The sequence below is a fragment of the Coccinella septempunctata genome, chromosome 5 (genome assembly GCF_907165205.1).
Source record: "Coccinella septempunctata chromosome 5, icCocSept1.1, whole genome shotgun sequence".
Taxonomy (NCBI): Eukaryota; Metazoa; Arthropoda; class Insecta; order Coleoptera; family Coccinellidae; genus Coccinella; species Coccinella septempunctata.
The window spans coordinates 36,862,929-36,890,742 of record NC_058193.1 but is presented as its reverse complement, the minus strand read 5'-3'; the positions used below and the strand labels follow the sequence as shown (position 1 = coordinate 36,890,742).

Below are 27,814 nucleotides of genomic sequence, written 5' to 3'. Positions count from 1 at the left end.
CGCGTCTACTCGAACTTCCTTGGGCCCGGTAAAAATCATCACAATGCACCTGACACCTCCTGTCTCTGCCTCGCTAATATTTCTATATGGTCGATTTATTAAGGTTGTATGGCCGCTGGCAAGATTTGCTGCCCGAGACATTCGCGTTATGTCGAAGCGTAGACATGCCTATTTCTCATAAATTGGTATCACCATTGTTTATTGCTCCTCTGGAGAAAAACCAGTATAAAACAACATCATTCCTCTGAATTCATTTCAATCGGCGAGATTTTTATTCTGTGGAACCGGTTGCCTTGCAACGTTCAGATTTAACAATTGGATGCCGTACTGGGCGTCATTAAAAAGCTTTCATCTTTTGTTTATCGTTTCTTTTTAGTTAATTCTCAGTTATTGAAAATCGTGCCAAGAAGCTACATGGAGTCCTCCAATCATAGCATCAAGTGTGTTGCCTTGCGAGAAAATGTTTTCTACGCTTTGAATTGCACCCTATATACAGGGTGTACACCGAAAAAATTTGAGGAGTGCATAAATTTTTTTGAAAAACCTCCCGGAAAAGTTACACCCACTTAAAGACAAGAAACTTGTTGGATGCACAGAAATGGTTGAATTAGTGAACCTGTAAGAAATTTTCTTTGACTTTTTTTTCGATGAAAATTTTCTTTTGAAGAACATGGCTGAAAAGCCCAATTTACTGACTTTTTTCATTGAATCTATCCAGACGATCTATGTATGTATGCTATTGTGCTATCGGAAAATCTATAGAATGGTAGGTATGGGAAGTTTTGATAGCCTTTCAAAAATACCATTGTGCATTTTGTGGCTTAGAATTGCTTTTTTTGATTAAAGCTCTGTCTTTCTTCGAATCCCTATAGTTGAGGGATGAAAAAAAAGGTAAATACTACCCCTAATTTCTACAAGGATTACATAAATCCAAAAAAAAAGGTTAACGGTGAATATTTCCATTTCGTTACACGTTCAAAGTATACTTAAGCAACGTAGCCACATTATAAAGTACCAAAAGCCACTCCAACCGAACTGTCCAAGTTCTAATCCCCAATTTCATCACAGCCTCATCTGCCCCACAATGCAGATACATAATTGTGTTGCAATATGATCTAACCCAGCTCTCGAGAGTACATTTTATAAACTTTATAAAGATGGCCATGACAGTGGAGCCAGGTATACCTAGTGGAATGTGGTGGGGACTGAAACAAGGTAACAACCTGTTGTGACGTCACATTGAGTCGCCCCTCCGCTGAGACTGAAACAGTCGCGCAGCACTAGTGATCATAGAACATCGAATGTGTGTATATAGCGAACGAAGGAAAGTGGTACTTTCATTACTTCAGGGCCTACTTACATAAATTATCGATTCTGTGCCACTTGTTCTACATATCGGTGATGTACTTACGCATGTGTTACGTACCGACCACCCCAAAAGCGGTTTCAACGTCGATCAAGTGAACTTGGAGGGTGCGGAGATATAAACAGTGCGATAACAGAGGGATTGGGGTGAAAAGTTACATTTCCCGTTGGGGTGAGTTGTCGAGAGTGGATTTTTTCACTTAAGTGCGTTTTGGTGCATCAGACGCGGACGCAGCCCTAGTGACAGTGGAGACATCAACAGTGGGTTAAGCGACCAACCTTTGCTGCGTGTAGTTTTCATTCATGTTTCCGTGTCAGTATGATGCGTAGATGGACAGAACTGCACGAGATGCGTTTGAGTCCTGAGGAATCGTCTTCGGAGGTGACATCCTCGTCGACTGTCTTCAAGATGAGCCCCTCCAACTCACTGGAGTCGAACGACATTGGGGAGGTCGACCTGGAGCTCTGGGATCTGGACGGAAACACTCACAACCATGCCAGGAACATAACCCTGATTCAAAATGGCTTCGGAATACAAGGCCACACACTTATCACCACACAATTGGCGAAATCAGACACTAGTTCGATATCAGGTATATACTTGGCTTCATTTCGAGTTGGCAGGTGTAATCTTCCTTGGAGTAATGAAATTCGAACAATTCGAAACCAAGAAAGTTGTCGTTTTCTCTCATTGTTTGTTGTACATCGAATCAGATAATAACAGATCGCGTGAACAATAAATTGCCCGTTTCCTATTAGAAGCGAGTTGAGAATGCTGAAGAATATTCATATATTCCACGATTCAACAGGAGGTTGAGGTTATATAGGGCAGAACTTTCACGGCAATCAATTGGGGGAGATAATAACTGAAAGGGTCGAATATCACCTGAAGATCCTAATGAATATTTCATAACGTCCGAAATACATACAAAACATGCTACAATTCACGAAAAAATTGTCATAATTACAAATTAAAATATTCGCCAATTTCTTGCCCTTGTCAGAAGGTTCAAAAGCAACGAAATACGCCCAATAGCTATCCTTCAAAAGTACAAATTCCATTTCCACCCTAAATTAACCAACTTCTGAAAGTATATCAGTATGCCAGTCCAAGAAATGGACCCATCCACATATTATATGGACCTAACCAAAGGGTTCAACATCCGCTTCCATCTAATGTCTTTTATGGCCTACAATCTACCTGCATTTGCAAAACGTCCTTGTGATTTGACCCAAATTCTGTTCATGGTAAACTAGGGGACCCATTCAAATGGGAGTTTTTATGTATGCGCACGTCCAAAGGCCTGATATATTTGGGAGCATTAAGAAGAATATGTTCATTCTTGTTTCACAATCTTAAACCGAGTTATGAAAGTGGTTTTCGTGTGAAAATTTAGCTAGGTGCATGAGAATTTAAATAATGTATTCAATATCAATCAATGATGAAACTGTGTGACACTTGCATCGTCTTCTTTTGAAAATCCGCGAATCTTTTCGAGAATGGGCATCTTGAACCTTCATATACGCCTTATTTGTTCTCGATATCGACAGTCTGAGCACTCTGAGTGCTTCTACTTGTGACACAGAACTGCTGACGCTTCATTTAATATTCAATTATGTTGCAGAATCGAAAAATAAAACACTCATCGTGCTTAGATATCGAAAGATAAAACAATCCAGTACTCTAGATTTCCCAACACACATTTATAATAATAAATATTGATATGTTCTCCTTTGTTTGTTCTGTCAAACATAAACGAAAGGATGTGGAACGAGGTCGGAAAGTTTCAAAACTGGAGTGCGACAGATTCCCCGAAAAAATTGATATTTAGAAGGAGGATTTTTCGAAGACTTTCACTGTAAACCATACGTGTCTTCATGATTAACCACTGGGACGTGCAAGAACTCAAGTTGATGATGAGTATACTTGGCTAACCTAAAATACTGCCGAATGTGTGTCACTTTCAATTCAAGATCGTTGTTACACAACATTTTTACAGCCACAATTAGCACTTTCACGCTTACATCTCCAAGAAATTCATCCAGTCGTTTTGCTTTCGGCGAATTTGAGGTAATACCCACTTGATGAGGCTAATTTCAGTCATTGCAATCAAGGAACTTATATGAGGACCTTCCAGATACCTTCTGAAATGAAAACGTCATCCTCTTCCACCTTCACCAACGAAATTCATAAGTTAAATGAAGGAAACTGAGAAATTGACATCAAAACTTTGTCTGATTTCATTGGAATCTGCATTTGTATACTTAAAGTAGCAAATTGAGATTCCAAATATTGATTCAATTTGAAAACTACGTGAGATTCAGAGACTAAATGAACAGTTTTTCAGAAACTCTGTCTGATGGCCCATTAAAATCTGCATTTGCAGCGCAAGTGTTTCTTTTGACCTCAAGAATCTACTGTTAAAAAATTTGTACGAGTCGAAGACCCTGTAGAACTAAAATTCAACATACACATCTCAATTAGAAAACTATGTGTGATTATTCAAGAGTTTTTGAGAAATGGATGTCAGACCTATTCACCATTAAAATTTGCATTCGTACAGAAATTCAACAAATAATTCCCCATTTTTTCTTCGAACTTCGATTTTGACTGGTTGAAAGTTGAAACAGTCTTTTTACCTTCAATTTACAGCGTTTTACACATCATTAGATTCAAGTAAAGAACTCGATTCGAACAAAATTCAGTTTCCCAAACTCGTTTTAGAAACGACTTGAAATTCGAGAAACTAGTTCAACAATTTCCAGAGTTAGAGGAGAACTTTCCATTCATTTAGATTCTCCGCTAGGAAGGGACCGTGTAAAACCTGCATCGTAGATAACTTGGGTGTCATTTTTCGATTTCATTTCATATTCCTGCATTTCTCGGAAACATTCGAGTTTCATGTGACAAGTGCGCTGATGGAAACTGTTTATTTCAGTGTTTCGTGCCTAGCTTATATTTTATTTCGTTTCCAAGAACAGCAGAGTCGTATTCAGCCAAATGGTGAAATTATGAGATTATGAATGGAAGCCAGCGAGAAAACACAGTGAAACTGATTGAATTCAACATTCCCCATCTTACAGTAGTATTCAGGAGATCAATCCAATTCTTTCTCACCACCGAAATAGAAACACGCAACCGGAAATTGCATGCATCTATCCTTCCTGTGCCAAATTATAAGCCAGATGGCGAGGGTGCAAATTTCAGAGTCCCATTCAAGGTTCTCCGAGCCCTCTGCTCAGGAATCTTCCCATCCTACTTCCCAGAAATTAAATTCCGTTCAGACAACAGTTGTGCAATGCTGCAGCTGTGGTCTTTCTCGAAAATCGACGGCTTAGAAGTTGACCTATTTGTCCCTGTGACCTTCATAGGCCCAACTGTCGGGGATTATGCAGATCCAATCGGTCTGTGCTGGTCGAAAATCATTGTGCCACTTTGTGGGGATGATTTTCCTCCGATATCGGTGACATATGATTGACAGACGTTGATTCGCTTTTGTATTTTGGCGAATATTCGATAGGACTCGTTGTTTGGATTTTCGTGACGTGTTTACGCAATTTTTGCCCCAATTGGCTTTCCGACAAATTCTCAGACCTCTGATCTTTGTCAGTTTCAAACTTTGGATACGTGTGGAATAATTATGGGGATTCCTGCATCCTTAAGACTTTTATAACCACAAAGTGAATGTATCTCACTACTTTGTTACCTCTAGAACAACTTTTATTTCGCAGAGATTCGAATTACTGCAAGTAACAGGAGGAAATGCTTATATTGTTTGATAGATCACGAACGTTTCAAGATCATGAGTAATTTAAAAGATTGCCCGATAATGTTTAATCTAGTAAAACAAATAGAGAGCAATCTTTGATTCCTGATGCTTCATTATTGAGTTCGAGCAAATCATGTTTCGTTACATTGCAGCTCTATGGATTCAGTAAGCCATAGAAAAGAAGAATACTATGAAGAATTCGAGTTCGATAGAAGACCATTGGAAAACTCTGCTTCACTGGCCTAAGAAAGTCTATCTACAGACTTTGGGTTGGGTTAAATTCTGATTTTCATTTCGTTGTTGAAAAGGTATGAATTAAATGTGGATTCCAGACTTCAAATGGTGTAAAATGAAACCAACTATAGAATTTGAGAGCATAATGTTCTTCTTCATACAATTTCATATCATATTCAGTGTTTAAACATTGTTCTGAGATTGTACTGATCGAATCATAAAAGTTGGAGGTTAAAGAGGCTGATGAAAAGTATGAAAGTAATTCTGCCAATCTCGAACCCACCAATTTGACAAACAATCATCGTTCCCCTTCCTTTAGTGAATTGGGCCGCAAATTGAAGGGCTGTCAAGGTCTGTAACTCAACCCGCATTGGGGTTGAATAGGCGCAGAGCTGCATTTCCGTTGTGAACGGCCTCCACGGTGATCTAACATTTGCCCCACTGGTGCTACACCTGCTTTCCTTTCAGTGTTAGAGGACGACCAATGTCATGGTCATGGCCAACCGGGTCAGCATCTGCAAAATGCAACTGCACTTGGCCGTTGCGCCAGAGACCGAATTGAAGGTGGTATGGCATCAGAGGAGGCCGGTTGATATTCGGTTACCACGTAGGAATTCCTTAGATACCGGCATGGGATATTGGGTTGCGTTTCTCTCTCGAAAAATGGGGTACTCCTTTCTACAGGTCCTCAGAGAATGAAAAGGAATTTTTCTCAACGATTTAAGTCGTAATTGAATCATTTCTAGTGGGATTCATACGATCTACATCCTGCTTCACTGAAATACGTGAAGTATACACAATACACATCGAGAAACTGTATAACCCATTTCTAAAATATTCGTTACAATCCCCAATTGGATGAATGCATCCAAAAAAGCCTAGTGAAGATAGTTTCAAGATTATAAAATTGCAAGGGCACTTATAACGAATCTTGTTGCTTTTTATTCATTGTGAGGATATTTTAGACGGAATTATATTCAAATATTGGATGAAACGAAGAGTGGTTCTCCAATTTTATGGCATTTTATCGCGAAGAACTCGGTCGTTGAGGATATTATAAAATACCAGTTTATACTTTCAAATGAGCAGCTGATGATCTGCATAAATAAGTTTTATACCTCGTAGTGAGTCTCCTGTGACTAATTGATCTAACAAGATAGATGATGTCGATGTTTCATTCTTGCTCAATTTCATGAGACTAAAATTAATATTTTTTAGAATTGGATTATGTTTTCTTTTAGTGAAATTTTCTCACATCCTTCTATTACGCGATTTTATGGCTCTTATGTAATCTCTAAAAGAAATACAACACACTGAAGAAAACGTTAACCTCCAACGAAGATTAGGGCATTTAAATTCTACCCTCACCATACAAGCGACAGTGAATAAAGAAGACAATAGATACCAGGTATATAAATATGCCGTAACGTGATCATACTGTGGAACTGCAGTTTAAAAGCTGAGAATTCGTGTACATATGTTGTAATGGAACTGTTGAAAATTCCACCCGTTATATCCACCTCCACTTGATCTGAAACTCATTGTCGTCATGCAATTCCAAATATTCGAACGAGAAACTAACGATTTTTTTTTGTTTCAGGTGAGAAAACCAGCACGCTTCAATCTTTCAAATTGGCTCGAAGGTAGTATGTTTCATTCTATTTCAATAAGGTCCATTGTTGAGTCATACAGGTACTTTACACCGCACTATTTTCTCCTCAATTCTAGATGGCTACTCAGGAGTCGCTTAAATAACCTATAAATTAATCTAACAATAAGAAAGAAACTCAACGCTCGCATAAATCGCACTTATGTAACTGCGTCATCTCAGTAATGACTTTCAAGTCATGTCATGGTCAATACTGAATACATTCGACAGGTATGCTGTAGAATTTCTATTGAGGGGGACACGTGCAAAAATCATAGATGGTTTGTGTTGCGAAAATTCATAACAAGGTAGCAGCAGCGATCGTTGACACGTTCAGGCCTCTATCCACGGACGTTTTTACATTATTCAACCTTCGCTCGTCTACAAACTAGTCAGGAGTTATTGTTTTTAGTTTCGATATTCGTTTTCGCATCAAGGAAATGTATTAGATTTGTCGAATTCGAAGGAAATAGGGGTCCATGATCCTATAAGAGACCTAGCAACACATTCTGGTGGGTTTGAGAGCTCAACACAGATGCCAACGTATGGGATGACTGGTTTTAGGTGATACATGTTGATAGTGTTCATTCCAATTTGTTTGTTGCGGTGTTTTGGTGTTGAGTGTTATTATTTATGGCAGAAAGTTTCATTTGGACGCCTTTCTTAGTGGTTTGAACGCCAAGAAATGAACGATATGTGGATGGCTTTGATCTATATTGTTTCATTGCTCCAACTGTTGGAAGATACAATTTTTCAACAGGATTAGGCCTTTTCCTTTAGTGTGGACATTTTACAAGTATCAATATCCTGCTCACCGATTCCCTGACCTTTGCCAAGTGAATATGTTAGGAACATTATGGTAGAGGAGGCTGGGAAGCCTCCAAGCAATGCAGCTGGAATTACAGGCCACTTGGGAAATCATTATGTAGTGGATGTTTGGTCCTTGTTCCCCGAGATCTGAACCTATTGTTAGTTTTCAATTCCTGAGCGTCTTTTTAGAAGTTAAGTCCTACCACATCAGGGTGTAACGTTTCCAATGTCACTGCCAATTCTCTTAACAATTGTTTGCGAGCCAAATCATCGGGCTAGGTATAGATCCAAGCAGATTATTGGGAGTAGAGCAAGTCATCCAAACTAATTCTTTCTGCACCGGCATCCCACTTCTAATAAATCTTTATTGCGCAATTCGTTTGGTGATCTATCAATCAGCTGGAAATGGTAATTCATGGTCGTTGCGTGGAATTGGAAAGATGTGATTTGTATCTTCGTTTTAATTATGTCTTCGGCCTTCAACCTGAACTTAACATTCGACGATCTATTGTTCGGAATCGCTGGATGGAAAACGCTGCAGCAACGAGTTTTCCGAAAGAAGAGTTTCTTTAACGCCTTGATGTTTTGCTTCCTGTTTTGTTTTCGAATACTCGGAAACGGTCAGATTTTGAACACTTGTTACTTAATTCATGGAGGTGACACTCGTGGTTGTTAGAGTCGAAATGTTGAACCTATTTTAATCCTCCAAATTCACTTCAATGAACCTCATTTGAAATTGCGTTTTGACTCTGGAGGAATATTTGTTTGAAAAGGATCTGCTTCGGAACACCGATTTAAGCTGTAATTAATGAGAGTAGTAATGAGAAAGGGGGCAATTCATTACTTCCTCTCTTTCCACCCTGGTATCATCCCTCCCTTTAATTACTGGGGCAATTTAATGATGAGACCCGTAGGCTCGATTTTCTTCACGCGCCCAGCGACTGAATATCATGCCTCACTTGATCACGTGCTGCTCGACTAAGGACAAATTTCCTTCATTCTGACTGGAATGATGCTTGGACTAGAAATTCGTTCATAGCAAGAACGAATTGTAGCAGGATCATTTTAAACGATATGAGCTTGAAAAATAATTATAGAACCCGTGAATACCAAACAAAAAACGCTAATTTTCCTTGATATTTACACGCTATAGTTCCTGTGTTCCGTTTTTCAAAATTACTGACTTGTTAATACAGACATCATCAGTTTCTGTCTGATAATAATGATTTATACTTTTTTATCTTCAGGCCCACGTACACGTGTGGCAGAATTATCTTTTTTATGACTGTTGAATTATTCTATTAGGTCCCACGTAAAAATGAGTGATTTGCGTTTGACTTCCATCAAACTATTGATCTGCTTGGTTATTTTCTTTGAATTAGCAGCATCAAAATAAAAGTATCTGACAATCGTTCGCTTATCTCATCATATGGAACAACTGTTATATCTAAAATCTATCCAAACATAGGCAAGTTAAAAATTTCAGTCTTATCTAAATAGGTAACTAATCCTCAAATATATTTTGAGCTGTTTCCCATAATATTCCGTTCCGTGATACATTTATAGATTTCTCAGCTTCCTCAATAGCGTAACATAAATACCTATAAACAAACTGCATAAAATCAATCATTCTGAGTGCTTTTACTAGGGAGAATTTCGCTGATATCATTTTGTCTATGGGTCCCTTTGATAACTATTGATTTCTCTTGTTGCTTCGTTTACCGAGTATGTTTTCGAATGCGTTATTCATGTAATCATATGGATTGCCCGAGTGGTTTTGGATGCAGAGTTGTGTGGGATGATCTTGACGTTGGAAAGGACGGATTATATCCATGGAAAATCGGCACATAATGCTGAACAACAACCGGATACAGACTCGATTACTGATTGAAGTTCAGGTTGAAGGTCCCAGTGGTGTGACAAAATGGGTTTCCTTCAGCGCTCTTGGTCTAACTACCATACAGTGAAAAAGGCAGGGCTTTTGGATACGAAATAGACGAGAACATAGGCTAAATTAAAAAAAAAATCTTGGATACGTCGATTCTGGCTTCGAGGAGACAATATTGAAGATCAAACTGACATCCATGTCACTTCAACTGTCACATTCACAACCCCTGACACTAAATTTCGATCAGGAAAAGTGGGTTAAGTGATATCTAACGCCTTGAAAGGCATTTCTATACGGTTCAGTCTCTTCATTCAATTCTTTCGTTTTTGAATGTTCGAGTTTGAATTTTGAACAACGCTGGTATTTCAGTTAAGCATGCTATGAATATGTACATAAGTCAATATTTTACTATACAGGATGAGTCTTTGACTGGTACGAATATTTTCACAGTAGATTCTTGGGGTCAAAAGATACACTTTTTCTTATACCTTTTTTCCGATTTGGCCTTGATAAAAAGATATAGCTATTTTGAGTTTTCATAATGAGCTGTGCCACCTCTGGAGAAACAGCAACAGCCTGTATCTTTTAAACTGAGCCCTGTATATACCATAGCAGGTAGTTCATACATAATAGGCTTCTTTTCATGATTGCTTTTCAGGTGCCAACTTTAGGAAGCTGTATCTAAGCAGATGTTGCTCGAAAGAAAAGTGTATACTGAAGATTCACACTATTTTTTAACAAGGAGTCATCCCTTCAAATTGAACTCCTCATTAACACTCTGTATAGGAAATATTACACGCTAGGTTTTAGCAGCAGCAGGCGTATGTGTAAAAAAGAACAAATTTTGAGTGGGGTATGACTTTTCCTTCGTGCCTTCATCATTGGACTCAAACAGAAGATTCCACGGGGGTCACAAATACCTCGCCGAACACTGGATTCCCTGAAGCCATCGACTCGAGCAGCAAAAGTGGCTGACCTTGTGCCAATTCTAAATTTCTAACAGAACGGACCTAGGCATCCGTCAAATTCGCTTCTAATAGACCCATTGATCTCTGCTGAGTCGAAATAGAAGACCAGTTGGAGGCAAGTCGTACAGGAGCGATCGCAATAAATTACCGCACGTTCCTCGGCGTGCGATAAAAGCGAATCCGAGCTCTCCTGACGAACTAGACAGCCTAAAGAACCCACCGGAGTGGTCCGATGTGCTAGAAACCAAGTTTATAAAATCCGGGCGGAGCTGTGTTCTCCAGCGCTGCGGCAAGTGGTTTTTAGAAGTAGGAGAAGAGAGGAGTTTCGAGCCAGTCAAGGTCGCTCACTGCTCCTGGTCATTCTACTACTCGAGTGAACAATGTTGTATCTTGTTTATGTTGCGCTGTCGATAGCCTGGGATTGTTGCTTCGATATTTCATCGCCATCGATGGCCGTGACCCTGTTATTTCCACAATTTTTCATTTCGCAATGCCCTCTAGAAGCTGCATGGTGAAAGTCCCTCCAAATTTCAACATCTCTTTGACATGTAACCCCAAAATGAACCAATCATAACCTGGTGGTCACCTATCAAGGTACACAACCCCTCAACCCTGGTTGCTCTCTGACACCCAGAGAATTCATTATATTTTCATGGCTTGGCTTTATTCAACTTTTCGAAGGTTCCTTCCAGATTTTATCGCCATATTGCATCATGGCGAACTATACACATGCAATAGAAGACTGGGGATAAAAAACAATTTGGTTCTTGTGTTCTTCAATAACAAAGTTTTGATCGACAACAGACAACGAGTTCGTGTGACTTTTGAAAGAGATGTAATGATCATTTCCCTTTTGCTTACTCTTTACGAACACCACGAGTTCAACTCACCTAGTTACTGATTAATTAAAATTTGAATCTCATAAGACCGTAAAATTTAATTAATACACTATAAACCTGCCAGTAAACCTTCATGGAAAATTTCAAAAGTTTTTATTTGCTTCTGATATCGTAAAGCTTCGACTGCATTTTTTGTATTTCATCTACTAATAAATTGTTAATCAATACACTATCAATGAATCATATTTCACAAGCAACTGACAATTATCAGACACAGGAAGTCCGGTCAACACAGAAAACCGCTAGAACTAGAATCAAAATAATGTTATCTTGTGGGTCAGATATATCGCAGTTGGGGTCAATTTAATGTTCAACCGAAAATCCACAGCGAATTTTGAATATTTCATATATCAGCTGTCTAATATTCAGTTGGAAAACAATTGAAAAGAGGGAACTAGAATATGATAAACCAAGAAATGACCGAAAACGCTGGTCATTGAAAGTTTTGGTTCTTGATATTCTTGGTCCACTTCCACTTCTCACCTCCACATGTTCCATGACTTCTCTGATCTTCCCAGCTCTGCCAGTGGCCGAATGAATCGATGCAAGATCTCCCTATTGTTTACTTTTACATAATCCGTCCGAGACAATGCCCACGTTAACATAAATTTCTATTCCGACAATTCTTTCGTGACACTTTTATAAATCGAAGGCTAACCGAGTATACCAAGCCGCAACGAAGTATACAATGAGCAAGATCTAGTGTCGGTTGAAACCCACTGTCCAGTCTGGATTTAGGAGTCATGGAACGTCCTCGACCATTCTTAGAAACTCCTCCATAAGAAGAACGTGAGCAGAATCCAAAACATCTTCTTGTGTTACGGTGGCTCGATTGTGATTCAGTCTATTTGGTGCTGACTTCCTTTTTTTGTGTTCAATCGATTCCACTGCCGATATATGCTCACACTGGAAGCACTACTTACATACGATGTGACTCTGCCATTGTACCAACAGTACATCGGTTTATCTGTTAAGTTTTAGAGGAAAAAACATGTCAAACCATCAAATTTTTCGAGAATGTTCAAATCCACCAAACCCATGACTTGCTTTCCATAATATTGTTTACTTGCCTTGCCAATTCGCAGAAGAATCATCATAATCTGAATCGAAAATTCATTCTGTTATTATTTTCTGGTTACAGGGAGGGAAGACCTTTCACCTAGTAGTCTCAATGGATTCAGTGCGGATAGTGGTGATTCGAAAAAGAAGAAAGGACCAACACCAAGGCAGCAAGAAGAATTGTGTCTAGTGTGTGGTGACAGAGCTTCTGGATATCATTATAACGCGCTTACATGTGAAGGTTGCAAAGGTAGGTGGTTGAAGCTTGTAATGTCTGTAACCCTAGAAAATACCATGTAGTATATGTGAAGAGTCATACAGTGATATCACTGGGGAAGTGAAAGTCAATTTCTGATGTTGCACCAAAGATATCTTGTATCATTAAAAAAACAGATGCTGTAGCTAAGATTGCCATAGAGGTGAGCTTACAAGAGGACGTCAGAGCTCATGAGATGCTCGTAAGATGAAATTTAAGACGAATATCAGGTTAACAAGACGATGCTGACTGGCTAGGACAGGCTCGTGATAACACTGGGTTCGTCAAGAAGAGCCTAGGTCTTTCGATTGAGAGATGGGACAAGATACTGAATACTTGTCTTGCATTGAGTCTGATTTGTATGATGTAGATGATGTAGAAAACCCAGATATAAGCATTTCTTCTCACGAATAATTAAAATATCAGTTAAGTTGATTACCTATGTGCATTCATCCGCTAAATGACTGATATAGCACGAGGCGTTTCCAGCATAGTAAGTCCCAGATGTAGGCGGTTGTTAGCACGTAAACAAAACGTCTAGTGATCATTAACCTGTTCGCGAAAGCGAGTAGTTTACTGTCATTTAAGATTTTCGACAGGACAAACAACCTTATCGCATCGTAATGGATTATGTACCGGCTACATCGAGTATTTCGTGTGGCCAAGGTCGTCAAGCTCATCAATATTTATAAGCTGTGAACCATTTTTAATTTGGCCTCAAAGCGATACCGAAGCAATCTTCTTTCATGCGGAAAATTATGGGTAGGGGACCGCATTTTTTGGCGTATTATGATTTTTAGAATGTTCGGGTTGTTTTGCTCTTCTCTGGCATCGGGAATCAGAAAAATATTTCGTAATACAAAAATTGAAGTAGATCACAAAGTCTTGGTTTTACCAAGGATAAATAAAGAGTGTCCAACTGCAACATACCTTCTTTAACTAGATCATCAAATGAATTTGTTAGTTTTTTTCCGAGAGGGAAATTTTAACTTTGAATCAAGTTTCTTAGTCCTTCACTGAGATTACACCATATGTTCCAACATTGCTCTCCCAAATATACCAAAATTCCTTCTTTTCAGGGTTCTTTCGACGGAGTGTGACGAAAAATGCTGTTTACAAATGCAAATACGGTACAAACTGCGAAATCGACATGTACATGAGGAGAAAATGTCAAGAATGTAGGCTGAAGAAATGTCTTGCAGTGGGGATGAGACCAGAATGCGTGGTGCCGGAAGTTCAGTGTGCAGTGAAGAGAAAAGAGAAGAAGGCGCAGAAGGAAAAGGATAAACCAAACAGTACAACCAACGGATCACCAGAAGCCATAAAAATTGAACCACCAGAGGTAGGTTGTGACCGATGAAAGAAGGCGTTTTTTCATCATTCATCTCAGCTTAGCTGCTCACTCTCCCATGCTCACAGAGTTCAGGGTTAGGCTGAATACAGTTCGAGAACTCCACTTTTGCAAACCTCAAGAGGGGTACTTCATCTATTTGTGAAGCTTTCAACTACCTTACCATACTCTCCCAATAGGGGCTAAGATTGCAACAGTGGACTGTTCTTCTGAATATCCAATGACCAATGGTAGCATTCTAGCTGTAGTCATGGAATCAAGCTTGACAGTGTTTGATTCTTCTGCAATTTTCCTATAACAATAATCTCTCTTTAGAATCAGAAATCATCCATGTTCATCATTTATTTTTCTTTCTCCTTAAGGACTGGTTTTCAAAATTCCAGCAACCGGATTCTGAGAGACTGCTGTGCAATGGCAATAAAAAAGTGTCACCAGAGCAGGAAGAACTGATCCATCGATTGGTTTTCTTCCAGACTGAACATGAACATCCATCGCCAGAAGACGTCCAACGAATAATCGTAAGTTTATTTATTTCTGGAAGAGATCATCACCATCTTCTCCAACTACACTGCTCAATCAGTCTTCAATCATTCGCAAATATGATACAAATAACTCATTTGTGTACAGAGTGGCAATACAAAGTAACCTTTCAAATGGAACACCTTATATGGGTGTTTGAAAAATTTTGTATATTTGATGAATACAACTCTGTTCAAGAGATCCACAGATGTGCAGTGTAATTTTTGGAGCTGATCTTCATTTGTGACGTACGTATTTCTTTCCAGAATGCACCCATGGAGGGCGAGGATCAGTGTGACGTGAGATTCAGGCATATAACAGAAATAACGATATTGACGGTACAGTTGATCGTGGAGTTTGCTAAGAGATTACCGGGCTTCGATAAACTCCTGAGGGAGGATCAGATTGCTCTTCTCAAGGTGGGTGACGCTGCATCTTTCGTAACTGTGTATCTCCAGAAATTGGGGTTAGAGTACCTTTTTTCTTTTCTCAGGCGTGTTCAAGTGAAGTCATGATGTTCAGGATGGCCAGGAGATACGACTTCAATACAGACTCCATCTTGTTCGTCAATAACCAGCCCTACTCCAGGGATAGTTATAACCTTGCTGGCATGGGGGAAACTATCGAGGATTTGTTGCATTTCTGTAGGATGATGTACAACATGAAGGTTGATAACGCTGAGTACGCTCTACTTACAGCCATCGTCATATTCTCAGGTAATTAATGATAGGCATTATTGTGAAGAAGGAAAAATTAAACTGTATGTCTATGGCGGTCTCTATGGGTTTTCTCTGTTTCCTTCCAGAACGGCCAAACCTCATGGAAGGCTGGAAGGTGGAAAAAATCCAGGAGATCTACCTGGAGGCCCTGAGGGCATACGTGGACTACCGGAGAGGTCTGAAATCGGGTACGATATTTGCGAAACTTCTGGCCGTGTTGACTGAATTGAGGACATTAGGCAACCAGAATTCCGAAATGTGTTTCTCGCTGAAGTTGAAGAACAAGAAACTACCGCCCTTCTTGGCCGAGATATGGGACGTCGACAACGTCCATCCTTCCTCATAGTAGACTCGGATGTGGATACCGTACTACCCGGAACCGGTGATGATGGTTTATTTGCTGCTGTTGAAAGTGATGTGCACGTTAGGAGAAAAAAGAATAATACGTCAAATACTTAAGAAAACAGCAGTCGGATGGCCCACCACCAAATAGTTGGCTGTGACCTATTGTAAAGTTATTCATTTTTTTACTAACATATTGTTGGACGGCATCTAAGAAATGTTACTGAGAATAGATATATTTAGATAAATTAGAGATTATTGCTCGATTTGAACAAACTATACGTAGATTTTTTATTCCTGTGCAACTTTTATAACCACTTTATCTCTTGGAAAAATCGCTTACTACATTGGTAAGACTGGACTGGACTGACTTAAAAACAGAGGTGCCTTCAAACGAAAGATGTAGCGGATCATGGAAGATAAATGAGTGTGGTGCAGAAAGGGAAAATATAGAAAATTGTATTGTAGATAAAGAGAAAGATGACGATGAAACGATTAGGGAATTAAATGATCTGAAGAAAAGGCTTAAGTGCAATTTAGTAAATTATTTGGAAAATTAGCCTGATGTTTAGATGGATTTATAAATAGAAGAAACCATGGCAAAGCTCACTTTATATCTTGAAAAGCACCAAAAAACGACCGAGTACTTCACATTGCAGAATAGTACACAAGAGTACCGTCCGATCAACCCAAGATTGATGATGAACAGTGATGAGAATTGACTAATGGTAGTGTAATCCGGACCTGTGCCATGTAAGTTTACCGGGCATGAAAATAATATTATACACAACTGGATAAAGACTGCCTTTAACGATACATAATGGATGTTTTAACTCTTCATCGATGTGTAGATTAGTCTACTCACTTTTATACTGTGTAAAAGCTCGTTCTTTTTGCTGATAGAAGATAGAACAATAAATTTAAGAGTCACAAATTATACTTCATAATCTCATAACTGAATCAAATCACCATTGACATTACCTCAAGCGACATAGATTCAAACCTATATACCTTGAATTTAGTCTCATTCTCATTGAAGCACCAACTCATATGGAATTTTCTCTCAGTTTTCAAGTGGGTAACGTAATACCCACATCAAAATTGTATGTTTGATATTCATGCAATGTCAATTTACCTATGTGAAGGAGAATTCCATTCAAGATATATCTATATAATTATATATTCGAAAGATGTTCAAATTACACTATGTGCAAATAAATTTTATTTTTATGAATTATTTTATTTTGTGTTATTGAATTTTCCTAAATTTCTTGTACACAGTGCCCCGACTTGGGCATCGCAGAAGTGGCAGGGCAAAAAACATTCAGTATTTTTCCATTATTGAAAATTTGTGCCTTGTGAATTTTCGTCCTTCATCATTTGGTAACAGTACTAGGTCATAATGTAATTTGAACAGATTTAACATCAAATGAATAGTGAACATAACATTCATCATTGTCTATAATAACATATTTTCATAAAGAGACAGAAATATTTTTGTTTAAATAGGGAGACAAATTATTTCAGCGCCATCTTTGCCTTATTCAGATTTTATAAATATTTATTTTTCTTGGGAGTCAACTCAAATTAATAGAAGGTATTGAGGAGCTTTCGAAAAGGTCAAAATCACTTATATGATTGTTTTCATCGAATGGTTACCGCTCGTGAAATGTAAGAGATTTTGATCTGGATGCAGCGTTCTAAAGAAGGCCTTCAAAAATGTTGAATATTTGTTGTGTAAATTCTCAGAAGTATATATAATTTAGTGTCGGATTTATCAAGGGGGAACAGATTAAATATATAAATTTAGGTAGGGGTAATAAGCGTACAAATTGAAACGGTACAAACTTTCAGGAAATTGTATAAAAATGGTCATAGGTTGACTCCTTTTAGTTAACACTGCCGCAAGTGGCTCTGTCTCTGAATCTCTCAATGTATCACATCATCCAACCATTCAATGTCTTTGTCTCCATGCAGTCTTAAACGTAGATATTGAAAACGCGAGGTTATTCCCGAAAGATGTTCGGGAAATCTTGCAACAACTGGCACAAATTTTGACTTGATCTAATCCTTGTTGTTGTATGGGCTGTAGGTGCTATATAATGAAAATCATTATATATATTCAATCAAATACCTCTCGCTCAGGTCCTAGGCTCTTTGTGTCTAGTTTTCATTTTTTCTTTTTGTTTAATATAGCAACTATTACGGATCTAACTCAACTGGATTGAAAATACGTAATATTCGACGAAAGACAACAAAATCAGGCGTGTCGTTAATGCAAATCAGAAATTATTTCAAATTCAAATTTCTAGATGAATTTTCCGTTTGTCAGATTTACAATTCGAATTTTTAAGGAGGAATCAATGTTGTGAAAAACCCAGCGACCTCAAAATACTCTTCCATCAAGTTAAGTGCCTCTAGAGCCCATGATTTTATTGGTTGACACATTTTTTGCCACTGCCAAAATTAAGGGACTGCCATTTCCAATGAAGTATTGTAGCTAAATGTCACTCAATGTAATAATTATATAAGAATTTTGTATGAAGACTGCATGGATCGATCCAAACAAGGACTGTCTTGTGTAGTATGCCGCAATTTCTTTCATGTTTTTGTATTAAATGTTCATAAAATTGTATAACATCCAATTATACCCACTTCTATCATGTAAGTTTAAGTGGAGCGAAAAGAGTTGAATGATAATTGGAACTGATGTGGAAAAGAAAAACCATCAACTGATCGAACTCTTCGTTAATTTATTTTCGCTATTTCTACAGAAAGAACTGTTGAAATTCAAACGTTTTCTTTCCTCTCAGTAAACAAACAAGATAATCTTCTACGCTCAACTTTCTTGGTTATGTAATTTCTTCAGTTGATAACCAGAAAAGATGTCACTCAATTTTGAGTTTCAAATGCAAACATTAGTTGGTGATGACCATTCAACTATTCAACAATAACTTGTTAATTTCTTAAGACATTGATTGAACCATTACAATCAGGTTATTCTCCAAGAATTATTGTTGGTTTCATGTTGATTTCACAAGAAATCTGTTGAAATATGTACTATAATGTAAATATAACATTCAGAGGAACCTGAATTCATTTGTTGAGATATTTATTAAGTTTACATCCTTTTTGTTGTGGCCTTGATCGACCTAATACCAGAATGAATTCTCAGTCTGATATTGAGTTGAATAAGGATCATTCCTATATGAAAAAACACATAACTTACAAATTATTTTAATTGAAATATCGAAAGTGCAATATGTACAAAATTTACTAATCTTACTTTTTTATATATTATTGACATAATTAGTACTGTATATCAAGAGGATTATTAATATTAATGAGATATAGGTGTTACTTTTGTACCAAGCATACTGATTTGCAGTATTATACAAATCGAGCAATCTACCAGCCTGGTGTTGGTCAGGTTGCCTCAATGTGAAACCACAAACTGGTGAATCTGTCTCAAACAGTTATGATATTGTTGAGTTGTATTGATCTTTAATGTTCATTAAGTGTACAGATACCTAGATTTTATTTATAACATGACTGTTTGATTCTTGAATGCCTTTATCACAGTTGACCTGCATTTTGACCTAAAAATCGAGTGTTTGAAAAGCAATGAACATGTCCGATGAATATATTTTGTGCAGTAAACCTTGAATTGATAGAGAAATGGCGTTTTATTATTTCCTTTATCTTTCTCTGCTGAAAAGTTATTGGATACACAACAACAATAGTTGTCTTCTTCAAAATGAGCAGAAGTGCTTTATATGTGTCTAATACCGCTGGATTACAGAAGGAATATGAAGGTTTATAATTTTATTTACTTGAAATATAAGGTACATGAATTCATATTTAAGTACAGTATTGTTACACAAAGTCATCGATACAACTCTCGCACAATTCCTTCATTCGCACATCGCACACATACTCTATCCTATCACAATTTGAAAAATAATTTACAACGACACTCCAAATGTCTTCATATTTGTTTTGTGGGTGGGAACACATAGGCGGGGTTCAGTTTTCGAAGATCCAGATAGATTTTCTTCTTTTCCCCGCTAAGGAAATCGACAATTTCCTGAAAACTTGGCCTGTTCTGCGGATCCATCGACCAGCATTTCAACATCAGCGAGTACAGCTCGTCTGTGCTTATTTCTGGACGCATCAGCCTTATTCCCTTCTTCAGACTGTACAGGAGATACTCCAGGATGCAATCATTGGATATGCTGTCGTAAGGAAATGCACCTAAAACATAAGGTTTCAGAAAGATTTGTTTTTTGTATTATTTTCCTGATATTATTGGATCTGCACTTCGCAATAAAGAAAAATAGATCTGGAAATGATTCTTTCAGCTTTTTCGGCTTTTCTTTCATTGGTTAGTCTACAATATCTGGAAAATTTGACGCACCTAGTGTTCCTATTTCCCAGAGTACCACACCAAATGACCAAACGTCGCTTCTGCTGGTGCAGGTGAATTTTTCTATAGATTCAGGTGCCATCCACCTCACAGGTTGTTGTTTGTTGGTGTTTTTGTTTACGTAATCTCCATTCCGGGACATTCCAAAGTCAGATATCTTGAGGATTTTGTCTTCGCTTATCAACACGTTTCGAGCGGCTAGATCCCTGCATTATATGATATAAAGTAGATTAATGGGAGCAAGAGATCATTTTTCAGTTATATTAGTTACCTGTGCACTACTGATATACTCTCTAGGAAAGCCATCCCTCTCGCTATTTGAAGCGCGAAGTTTTGGAGATCAATATTACTCAGAACTGGAGTAATTTCAATGGAAGTTGTACGTGTGGGTGAAGTTTCATCACTTTCATCATATAAAGCAGTCAATTCAGCTGAAAATTCAAGAGAACATTGATACCGATATTCACTTGGGTGCAATAGGAAATAGTAACTTCGAAAATATGGTCAAAAAAGTAATCATACCTCTAACCTTCTTCAAGCGAACTTGAAAAGGAAAAAAAAAGTGGGTCAAAAAAATTCGACTTGAATAAAGGTAACAGAGGAGGAGTACACTACTTACTTTCTGTGGGTGAAGGAAGATTTGAGGATGTTTCACTGATAGTTCTTGAATTTGGCGATATATAAGAGCAACTGCTTTTATCTCTAGAATACAATAAGTATGTTATTGATTTCGTTTCAGAAATCAAAATTTTCGGACATATGACATTTTGATGGTTTGTTTTCTACTCACACTGGAAAAACGAAATGTCTGTTGTTCTTCCTGATGGACCATTCGTTTCTGAGAACTATCAAGTAGCTTTTGAGGTCTCCACAAGGAACAAACTCGAGGAGTATCATGTACGGTTTACTTATAGAACAGCACGCCAACATTTTCACTACATTCTCGTGGTTCCCATGATAAGCGATTTTTTTTAGAGTGCTTATTTCCTCCTTCAGAGCTTGTTCGTCTTCTTCAGAAGCCCCATCTGGAAAAAAAAAATGAGAGGATTGAGTTGATTTTTCCAGAGGAGAGTATGGATTTCATTCTCCTCACCCTTGAGCTTCTTCACAGCAACAGTTGTGAAGCCTTCCAGTTTGTTGATACCATAAGCCTTCGCTTTACGCACCTCTCCAAAATTACCACATTTAGGATTTATGTCCAGGTCGAATTCAAGCTTCCGGAAGTTGATGGGAAACTCAAACTCATCGCAGTTCTTGAAACAGACAAACATATCAAGAAAAACTGGTGAATTTGAGCTAAAACGCGAACTTACTTGTAATTCTATTGGCACGTACGACAGGTTTATCTCTTCCTTTCTGCGAATGCTGAAAAATCAAAGAGGTCAAGGTGTTCAATCGTAAATTTTTTCACGTATCTACTTTGGAAATGACCAGAAATTTGTGGAAACATGTATAATTTGTGAAGTTCTGCAAGTGAACAAGTGACAAATTGGAAATGAGCATAATTTCTGGGTATTTTTCTATTTATGATGATAAAGCTTTTTTATATGAATCACTCACTCAAAGTATAAAGGTTCAGAAGTTGGAACATGAACTTGGACGATAGTTTTGTCGAAAAAACGCTTGGAAACAGCCAGTATCTTCTTGCGCATTGTTGGTATACACATACATATTGCTGGGACAAGACCAAATAGAAGAATAGCGGATGCAAGAATGAATAAGAAGACTCCAGGATCTCCTCTGACTGAAAAATACAAAGTATATTGACATCCTTTCCATTTCTTAGAGTGTGGATGATATTCATTGAGCGACCTTATTCTCAACTGAATTCTGAAGACCATATAAAATATAAGCTTACCTTCAAAATCGAAAGACGAGGTATGTGAACATTCTTTTTCGTTCAAGAATGTGGCTATAAGTCTGTAGATTCTTGGTTTCTTCAACCGTGAAAAATTCAGCAAAGAGTAATTTAAGTTGAAGTTGTTCTCCACAACCATTTGGCTGCTAAATTCTTCGTAAGATACATCTTCTAACCTTCGGTGGAAAACATTCATAAATTTGAATTGTTTTGAAACCCGAATTTCCCCACATCTATTTGAAAATGATCAATACCCACCTATAATCTATGTTTATTATTGGAACAGTCTCATTTCTCTCTGTAGTCTTTGAGTCCCATACGACCCTGTATACACCTTGTTGCTCTCTTACCACATCAGTCACTTCAGCTCTTGGGTGGAACCCCAAACACAAATCAGGTACTTTGTATGTTGTGGTCACGCAATATCCATTGTTCAACTCGAAGTCGATCATATATTCACACCCCGTTTGGATGAAACTGTGAGGAAACTCAGCCCTTGGCACCACCAGAGACGATTCCTGAAGATTCAACGGTTATCAGAATGAAACATTGGAGGGAATGGTTGGTAACTCACAGATAATCCGAAGCTGAATTCCTCGGTGTGGTCACAACTCGCCATCTTGGAATTGATGACGATGGTACCATTGATGTTTGAGTATTCTACAAAAGAGTAGGAAGATCATATGTAAACAGTGAATTTGACTTATATAAACTCAAAATCTACTATGACATGCACACAGTAACCAACGAAACAAAATCTCAAGAAGTACAAAAAAAGAAAATATACGAAACAACGTAAACAAAGAAGAGATCAATTGATCAAAGAGTATAGGTACCTGGTCTAGCAGACAATGAAATATTGAGTCGGACTGCATTCTTTTTGAAGGCGTTTATGGATACATTGTCTAGTACCTCGTTTGGAAATGAATCGAAAGTATCTGAAATATATTCAATGCTTTATTATCTATTGTGGTTCATATCAAATTTATTTCTCTCTTCAATCTAAGAAGAAGTCAAATCCATTCATGATGATAACTGTAAGTAGTAGTTTATATCTTCTCACCTTCAGAAGAAGAATGCTCACAAGGCCTTTTTTCTGAAATTAAGAAAAAATCAATAAAATCGTTAAGTTTTTGGCAAGATAGGATTCACCTGGAACTTCATAATATGTTTGGATGCAGTGGTCTTCAATGACGTAAATCAGGCTGTAATTACATCCAGGTTTCAAATATTCCTCAGATTCGGCCAATCCCGGTATAACAACAGGTTCCTTAAAATATGGAAGAAAACTTCTATGACTACCAGTTAAATATACATACCATAATGAAGATATTGAAAAAGCACTCACCTCAACTTTGAATATTTGTTCGCTATAGTGATGACATTCTCTTTCACTAGATGAAAGTATAACTTTACATGAACTACCAGTGAAATCTGAAATATTGAAATTTTTGCGATTCTCCATGACCAAGGAAAGAATTTGGAAACGTACCCTTTTTAGGAAATACCCTTATTGATAATTGTGTCCTTTGATCTGGATCTTCCTCTCTGGAAATTTTCACATTTTCGAATATTTTATTCCTCGTTGAGTATAAAACTGAAATAAAAAATCATCGTTCAGTGGGATTTACTCAAAGTATATCAATAATAGAATTAGTGGATGAATTTTTCACTTACTGCCGTTGGTCCAAGAGCCATTGGTACATTCGAAGGAAATCTGAAAAAATTTGAATCATGGTTATCCTTGGTGGTCAGTTTTTCATTGGTTTTTAAACCTATCGAAATGAAGTTAATGAAATTAGAAACAGTGATATAATTTTTTTGTGTAAAATTTACCTTTACTCTTATCGTTACTCAGAGCTCGTTTAATAACACAACATATTTTTTTGTGCACGAGATGAGTGCGTGAGAGATTTTGATTATTATCTATCGTTGTCATTTATTGTATTACACGCCTCAGAATTTTTTTTAATATCGAATCTTTACAGCATCCTATGAATATTATCCCAATTATATTTTCACTGATAGTGTTTTTCTTCACAGATGTCGCCAATTTCTTTCAATTCCAAGAAGAATCGAACCAAATCGATGAAAACAGTCTTGAGTTCAGTCAACATGCAAGATCTTTGAACTCACGAATAACCTACTTCTTCCAATCACCATCTATGGTGATATGGAGGATATCAAAGAATAACGAAAAAAATGCTCAGTCGATTTTAATTATCAATAGATGCTGAAAAGATCAGCTGGTAAAAATTAACATTTCACTGAAAGACTGAAATCTTTAATTAATTTTTTTTAATGAAACTGCGTCACTCTATGGCATCTTGAGAATTTATTTTTTATTTCATGAAAGCTGTAAATATAACATTTTTTTTTTCAAATACGAAAATAAATTTCATGATGTCCTTTAGTGATAATGACCTCAAATCAATTTCCCAAATTAATGGATTGAATTTCGACTGCGTAATGAACATATGCCGCTGTCTATCTATCAAGCACTCATACCTAAATGCTAATTTTCGATATGTCCGAACCTGGATGCCATAATCTCAGCAGTCAACCTCTTAAGTGAAGTGAAATAAACACTTCAATAAGTCAATAAAAGTATTTTCTCACCTCATGACATTATCTAATCAGTTGAACGTAATGATATTCAAATAAGGTAGAGATAAGTGCCCATGAAAAATATGGGCAAACACAGAAGTCACTGCCATTCTCTGTGTCCTCTGAATCGTCATTCTTGCGTTGTTCAACACGCCCAGATTACCGAAAGGAAAAAACCTTTGCCAAAAACACCACTATAAAGTCGAAGATTTTCAATCAGCTAGCTAGACCTCTGCTACCCATAAGCTGTTGTACATTTTTGACTGAAAAACTGTACCTAACGTTTGTATCTGCTTCTGGATGGCATTAAAATGTTGAGGTTGACCTAAAGATTTTTCTGACCTATAGAATCACATTCTTAACGTTAACTGCGGACGCACTCTCTATAAATATTATCCCGCATACTCACCACTCTCAAGGTACAGATCGTGCAAATGAGAAATAAGCCTAAAGCTATCCCACGAAAATTCATGATGAACCATTTAATCTACCCCTCATTCTTCCGTTTGTGAGTACTGCCTCAAATATTCTCCTTGGGTTATTTTCGTACCTGTAAAAGCAAACATTCAGCTTAGGAATGTCTTATTCACTCTTATTTTTGTTTGTATAATGATTCCGTGAATTCATGAGTTATTTCCTGGAAATTTCATGGGCAGAGCAGAAAAAGTGAATAATTTGCAGAAAATTTTTCAACCTTTCATTTCCTTTCCTGGCTATCCAGAAGTTCAACAGGGCTGTAAGCATAGTTGGCCTTGAAAAGCATGAATTTTCAAAATCAAGACTTCTTCAGTGACTAAGTATGGAATATGGCCAGATTCACAGAATATTTTTCTGCTGACTATGCATTATGTTTGAAAAAGCCCAAAAATCATGAGTAGCTTTTCTAGTTCCACATCTTCTTAACATTTAGTTTTTCAGTACTCAACGATATGGGACAAATCGCTGAAATAGGATCTGCTATTGCAATAAAGGACCACGATGCTATCAAATAGTGTGAAACAATCACAGATACAATTTGGTTATAAGCTTCAGCTTCTCTTGTTATGAATTTTCATCAAGTTCGTCAAAATTAATATCAGCCACGTGATTTCAATACAAACGAACATTTCCAATTTCCAATGGCCTCAACGCTCACTTTGATTGATGGCTGTTCATGAGATGAAATATTATGGTGAAATGGGAATAGGTTTGTCTGATAGCATGTGTGCAAACAAACGATAAAAAATGAGGATAAGGAACATACATAATCTTTTGTTGTCTGTCCGGAAATGAAATGTGCAAACTAGAATAAGATGGCAAAACTTTTAACCTACTTGCAGATGTAATATCAACATATCGTAAGTTTTCTCAGAATCTGACAAGTATGAAAGAGTTTATTGAAATTGAGGAGATTGATTTGTGATGAATCCTTTGTTTCTCTTGTCTCCTATTATTTGCATATTATCGTTCAAATCATCATCGATAACAACATATTGTGTCGTTTCCTATCCGATCTATTCCATCAAAAACATAAAAACACCTAATTATAGCTGAAATAATTGAATAGGTCCAAATTTTGGTTGAAATAAGGAGACAAAGAATATAACAAAAACTGGATAATTGTTGTAAAAGGCTTCTTTCCACGATAAATATTTTTGAGGGTTTTAGTCATTCATAGTCATTTATTTTATCATTGAGTGTTTTGTACGCCACTGAAAGTTGTATGATTCTGAAGCACCAAATAATCTTTAATTTTGATGAATTTGAACTTTATGATCTCTTTCCTATAATCTCATTTTAGGCTTCGTTGGATATCTGAACAATTTTTAATTCTTCACTATGTAAATTCAATTTCCATACGCGACAAATTTGTGGATTTCTATTTGCGTTTCCCGTCTCAGAGCCTTACCTCATCATAATCGTTTTTGCATTTCTAAAACAGATAATCCAGATCAAATTTCAACAACAGAACACCCACACATACACACTTTTAAAAATGTTTATATTCACTTCACTTTTCACCGATTTCGCGGTAGTTTTTCACAAAACTTTCGATTCTGGCAGTATTATTGAATTCGCATATCTTTAGCTGTCGAAACCGAGAAACACTGACACTCAATATTTGCTTTATCAGTTTAATCTTTCGAGTTTGAAGATAAACACCTTGAGGATCTCAACGGTTTTCTCAATTGGAGGAGAAAACGTACGGAGAGAAGGCGATTAAAACATTTTCATTATTTTTATTGGCAGGTTGTTTGCTTTTCTCGCTGTAAACGGAGTTTTTAATAGATCGTTCATCAAGGAAACTCTCAAATTCATTGTTTCTAGACTGAAAAGGATGGGAGTCTCAGAAGAGAAAATAGGAAAGTCGCGGAAACTATAAATTACTGCGCAATTCTTCTGATAGGGATGATGCTCAGAGGAGTTTGCGTGGCTAAGTTTATCCCATAGCTCTTAGACAAAAAAAGTACGCTTACTTGCAAAAAAAGGTTTGAAATATTACTGTATGAAAGGAAGAACTGCGATGTTTCCTTCAGTCAGTTTTCACACAAAAATCTCCAAAATTTCGTGCTGAAGTTGAAAATATTCAGTATCTAGAGTTGCTGCTTCGTTCAGAAAAAACATAACAATATAAGTATGTGGGTTTTTCTGTAAACGTTTGATACTTTCTGTATGTATTTGCTTCTGAAACTTACTGCAATTCATTCAAAGATTTCAGATCGCGCATCCATCATGTTGAGAATAATTTATTGATCAAAATCGACATTTTTTCTGTAGAAAAAACTCAGAGAAAAGGACAGACCTACAATTACAACAGAGAGAATATAAAAACTGATCAATAAAATGAACACATTCTGGGAAATAATAAGTGGTATCGATTTCATATCAAATTATTAACGATGTAAAAGCCTTTATGTTTTTTCTAGGATCTCACAAAATAAACATCAGTAATTTCCTCCCTAACGTGGGCATTGTGTGTGTACATTATGGAGGAGTGCTCACATAGTGTCTAATTTTATGTTATTAAGGAATAATTTGATTGAAAGCATTCTCGCCTAATCAGACCTGGTCGGCAATGAAAGGACAAGGATGTGGGTGTCTGTCTCTCTGTACCC

The 27,814-nt window shown here is 37.2% G+C and overlaps 2 protein-coding genes across 5 annotated transcripts in view; one reads left to right on the top strand and one right to left on the bottom strand.

The window, feature by feature from the left end:
• Positions 1-19,507, top strand: part of LOC123314189 (ecdysone receptor) — a 103,521-nt gene extending 84,014 nt beyond the window's left edge. The window contains exons 1-7 of one of the 4 annotated variants that reach the window (XM_044899315.1): positions 1,273-1,958; positions 12,724-12,891; positions 13,977-14,239; positions 14,632-14,766; positions 15,034-15,186; positions 15,261-15,483; positions 15,573-19,507. In XM_044899315.1, the coding sequence (XP_044755250.1) occupies positions 1,685-1,958; positions 12,724-12,891; positions 13,977-14,239; positions 14,632-14,766; positions 15,034-15,186; positions 15,261-15,483; positions 15,573-15,832 (1,476 nt within the window). In that variant the 5' untranslated portion in view covers positions 1,273-1,684 and the 3' untranslated portion in view covers positions 15,833-19,507. Of the gene's footprint in view, positions 1-1,272; positions 1,959-12,723; positions 12,892-13,976; positions 14,240-14,610; positions 14,767-15,033; positions 15,187-15,260; positions 15,484-15,572 lie in introns of those variants that run through there. The other 3 variants (XM_044899314.1, XM_044899313.1, XM_044899312.1) reach the window with 3 other exon arrangements.
• A 131-nt stretch (positions 19,508-19,638) lies between these two features.
• Positions 19,639-26,906, bottom strand: LOC123314188 (mast/stem cell growth factor receptor Kit-like). The gene is made up of 19 exons (XM_044899311.1): positions 26,608-26,906; positions 25,129-25,269; positions 23,790-23,829; positions 23,605-23,709; positions 23,461-23,546; positions 23,265-23,382; positions 23,176-23,208; positions 22,949-23,050; positions 22,687-22,772; positions 22,371-22,630; positions 22,113-22,288; positions 21,815-21,998; positions 21,568-21,619; positions 21,348-21,507; positions 21,045-21,279; positions 20,874-20,956; positions 20,526-20,685; positions 20,246-20,460; positions 19,639-20,082 (listed from the first exon to the last, which is right to left on the bottom strand). The coding sequence occupies exons 2-19, from the start codon at positions 25,189-25,191 to the stop codon at positions 19,817-19,819; spliced, it is 2,424 nt and encodes an 807-aa protein (XP_044755246.1). The 5' UTR covers positions 25,192-25,269; positions 26,608-26,906; the 3' UTR covers positions 19,639-19,816.
• Between the last annotated feature and the right edge of the window lie 908 nt (positions 26,907-27,814).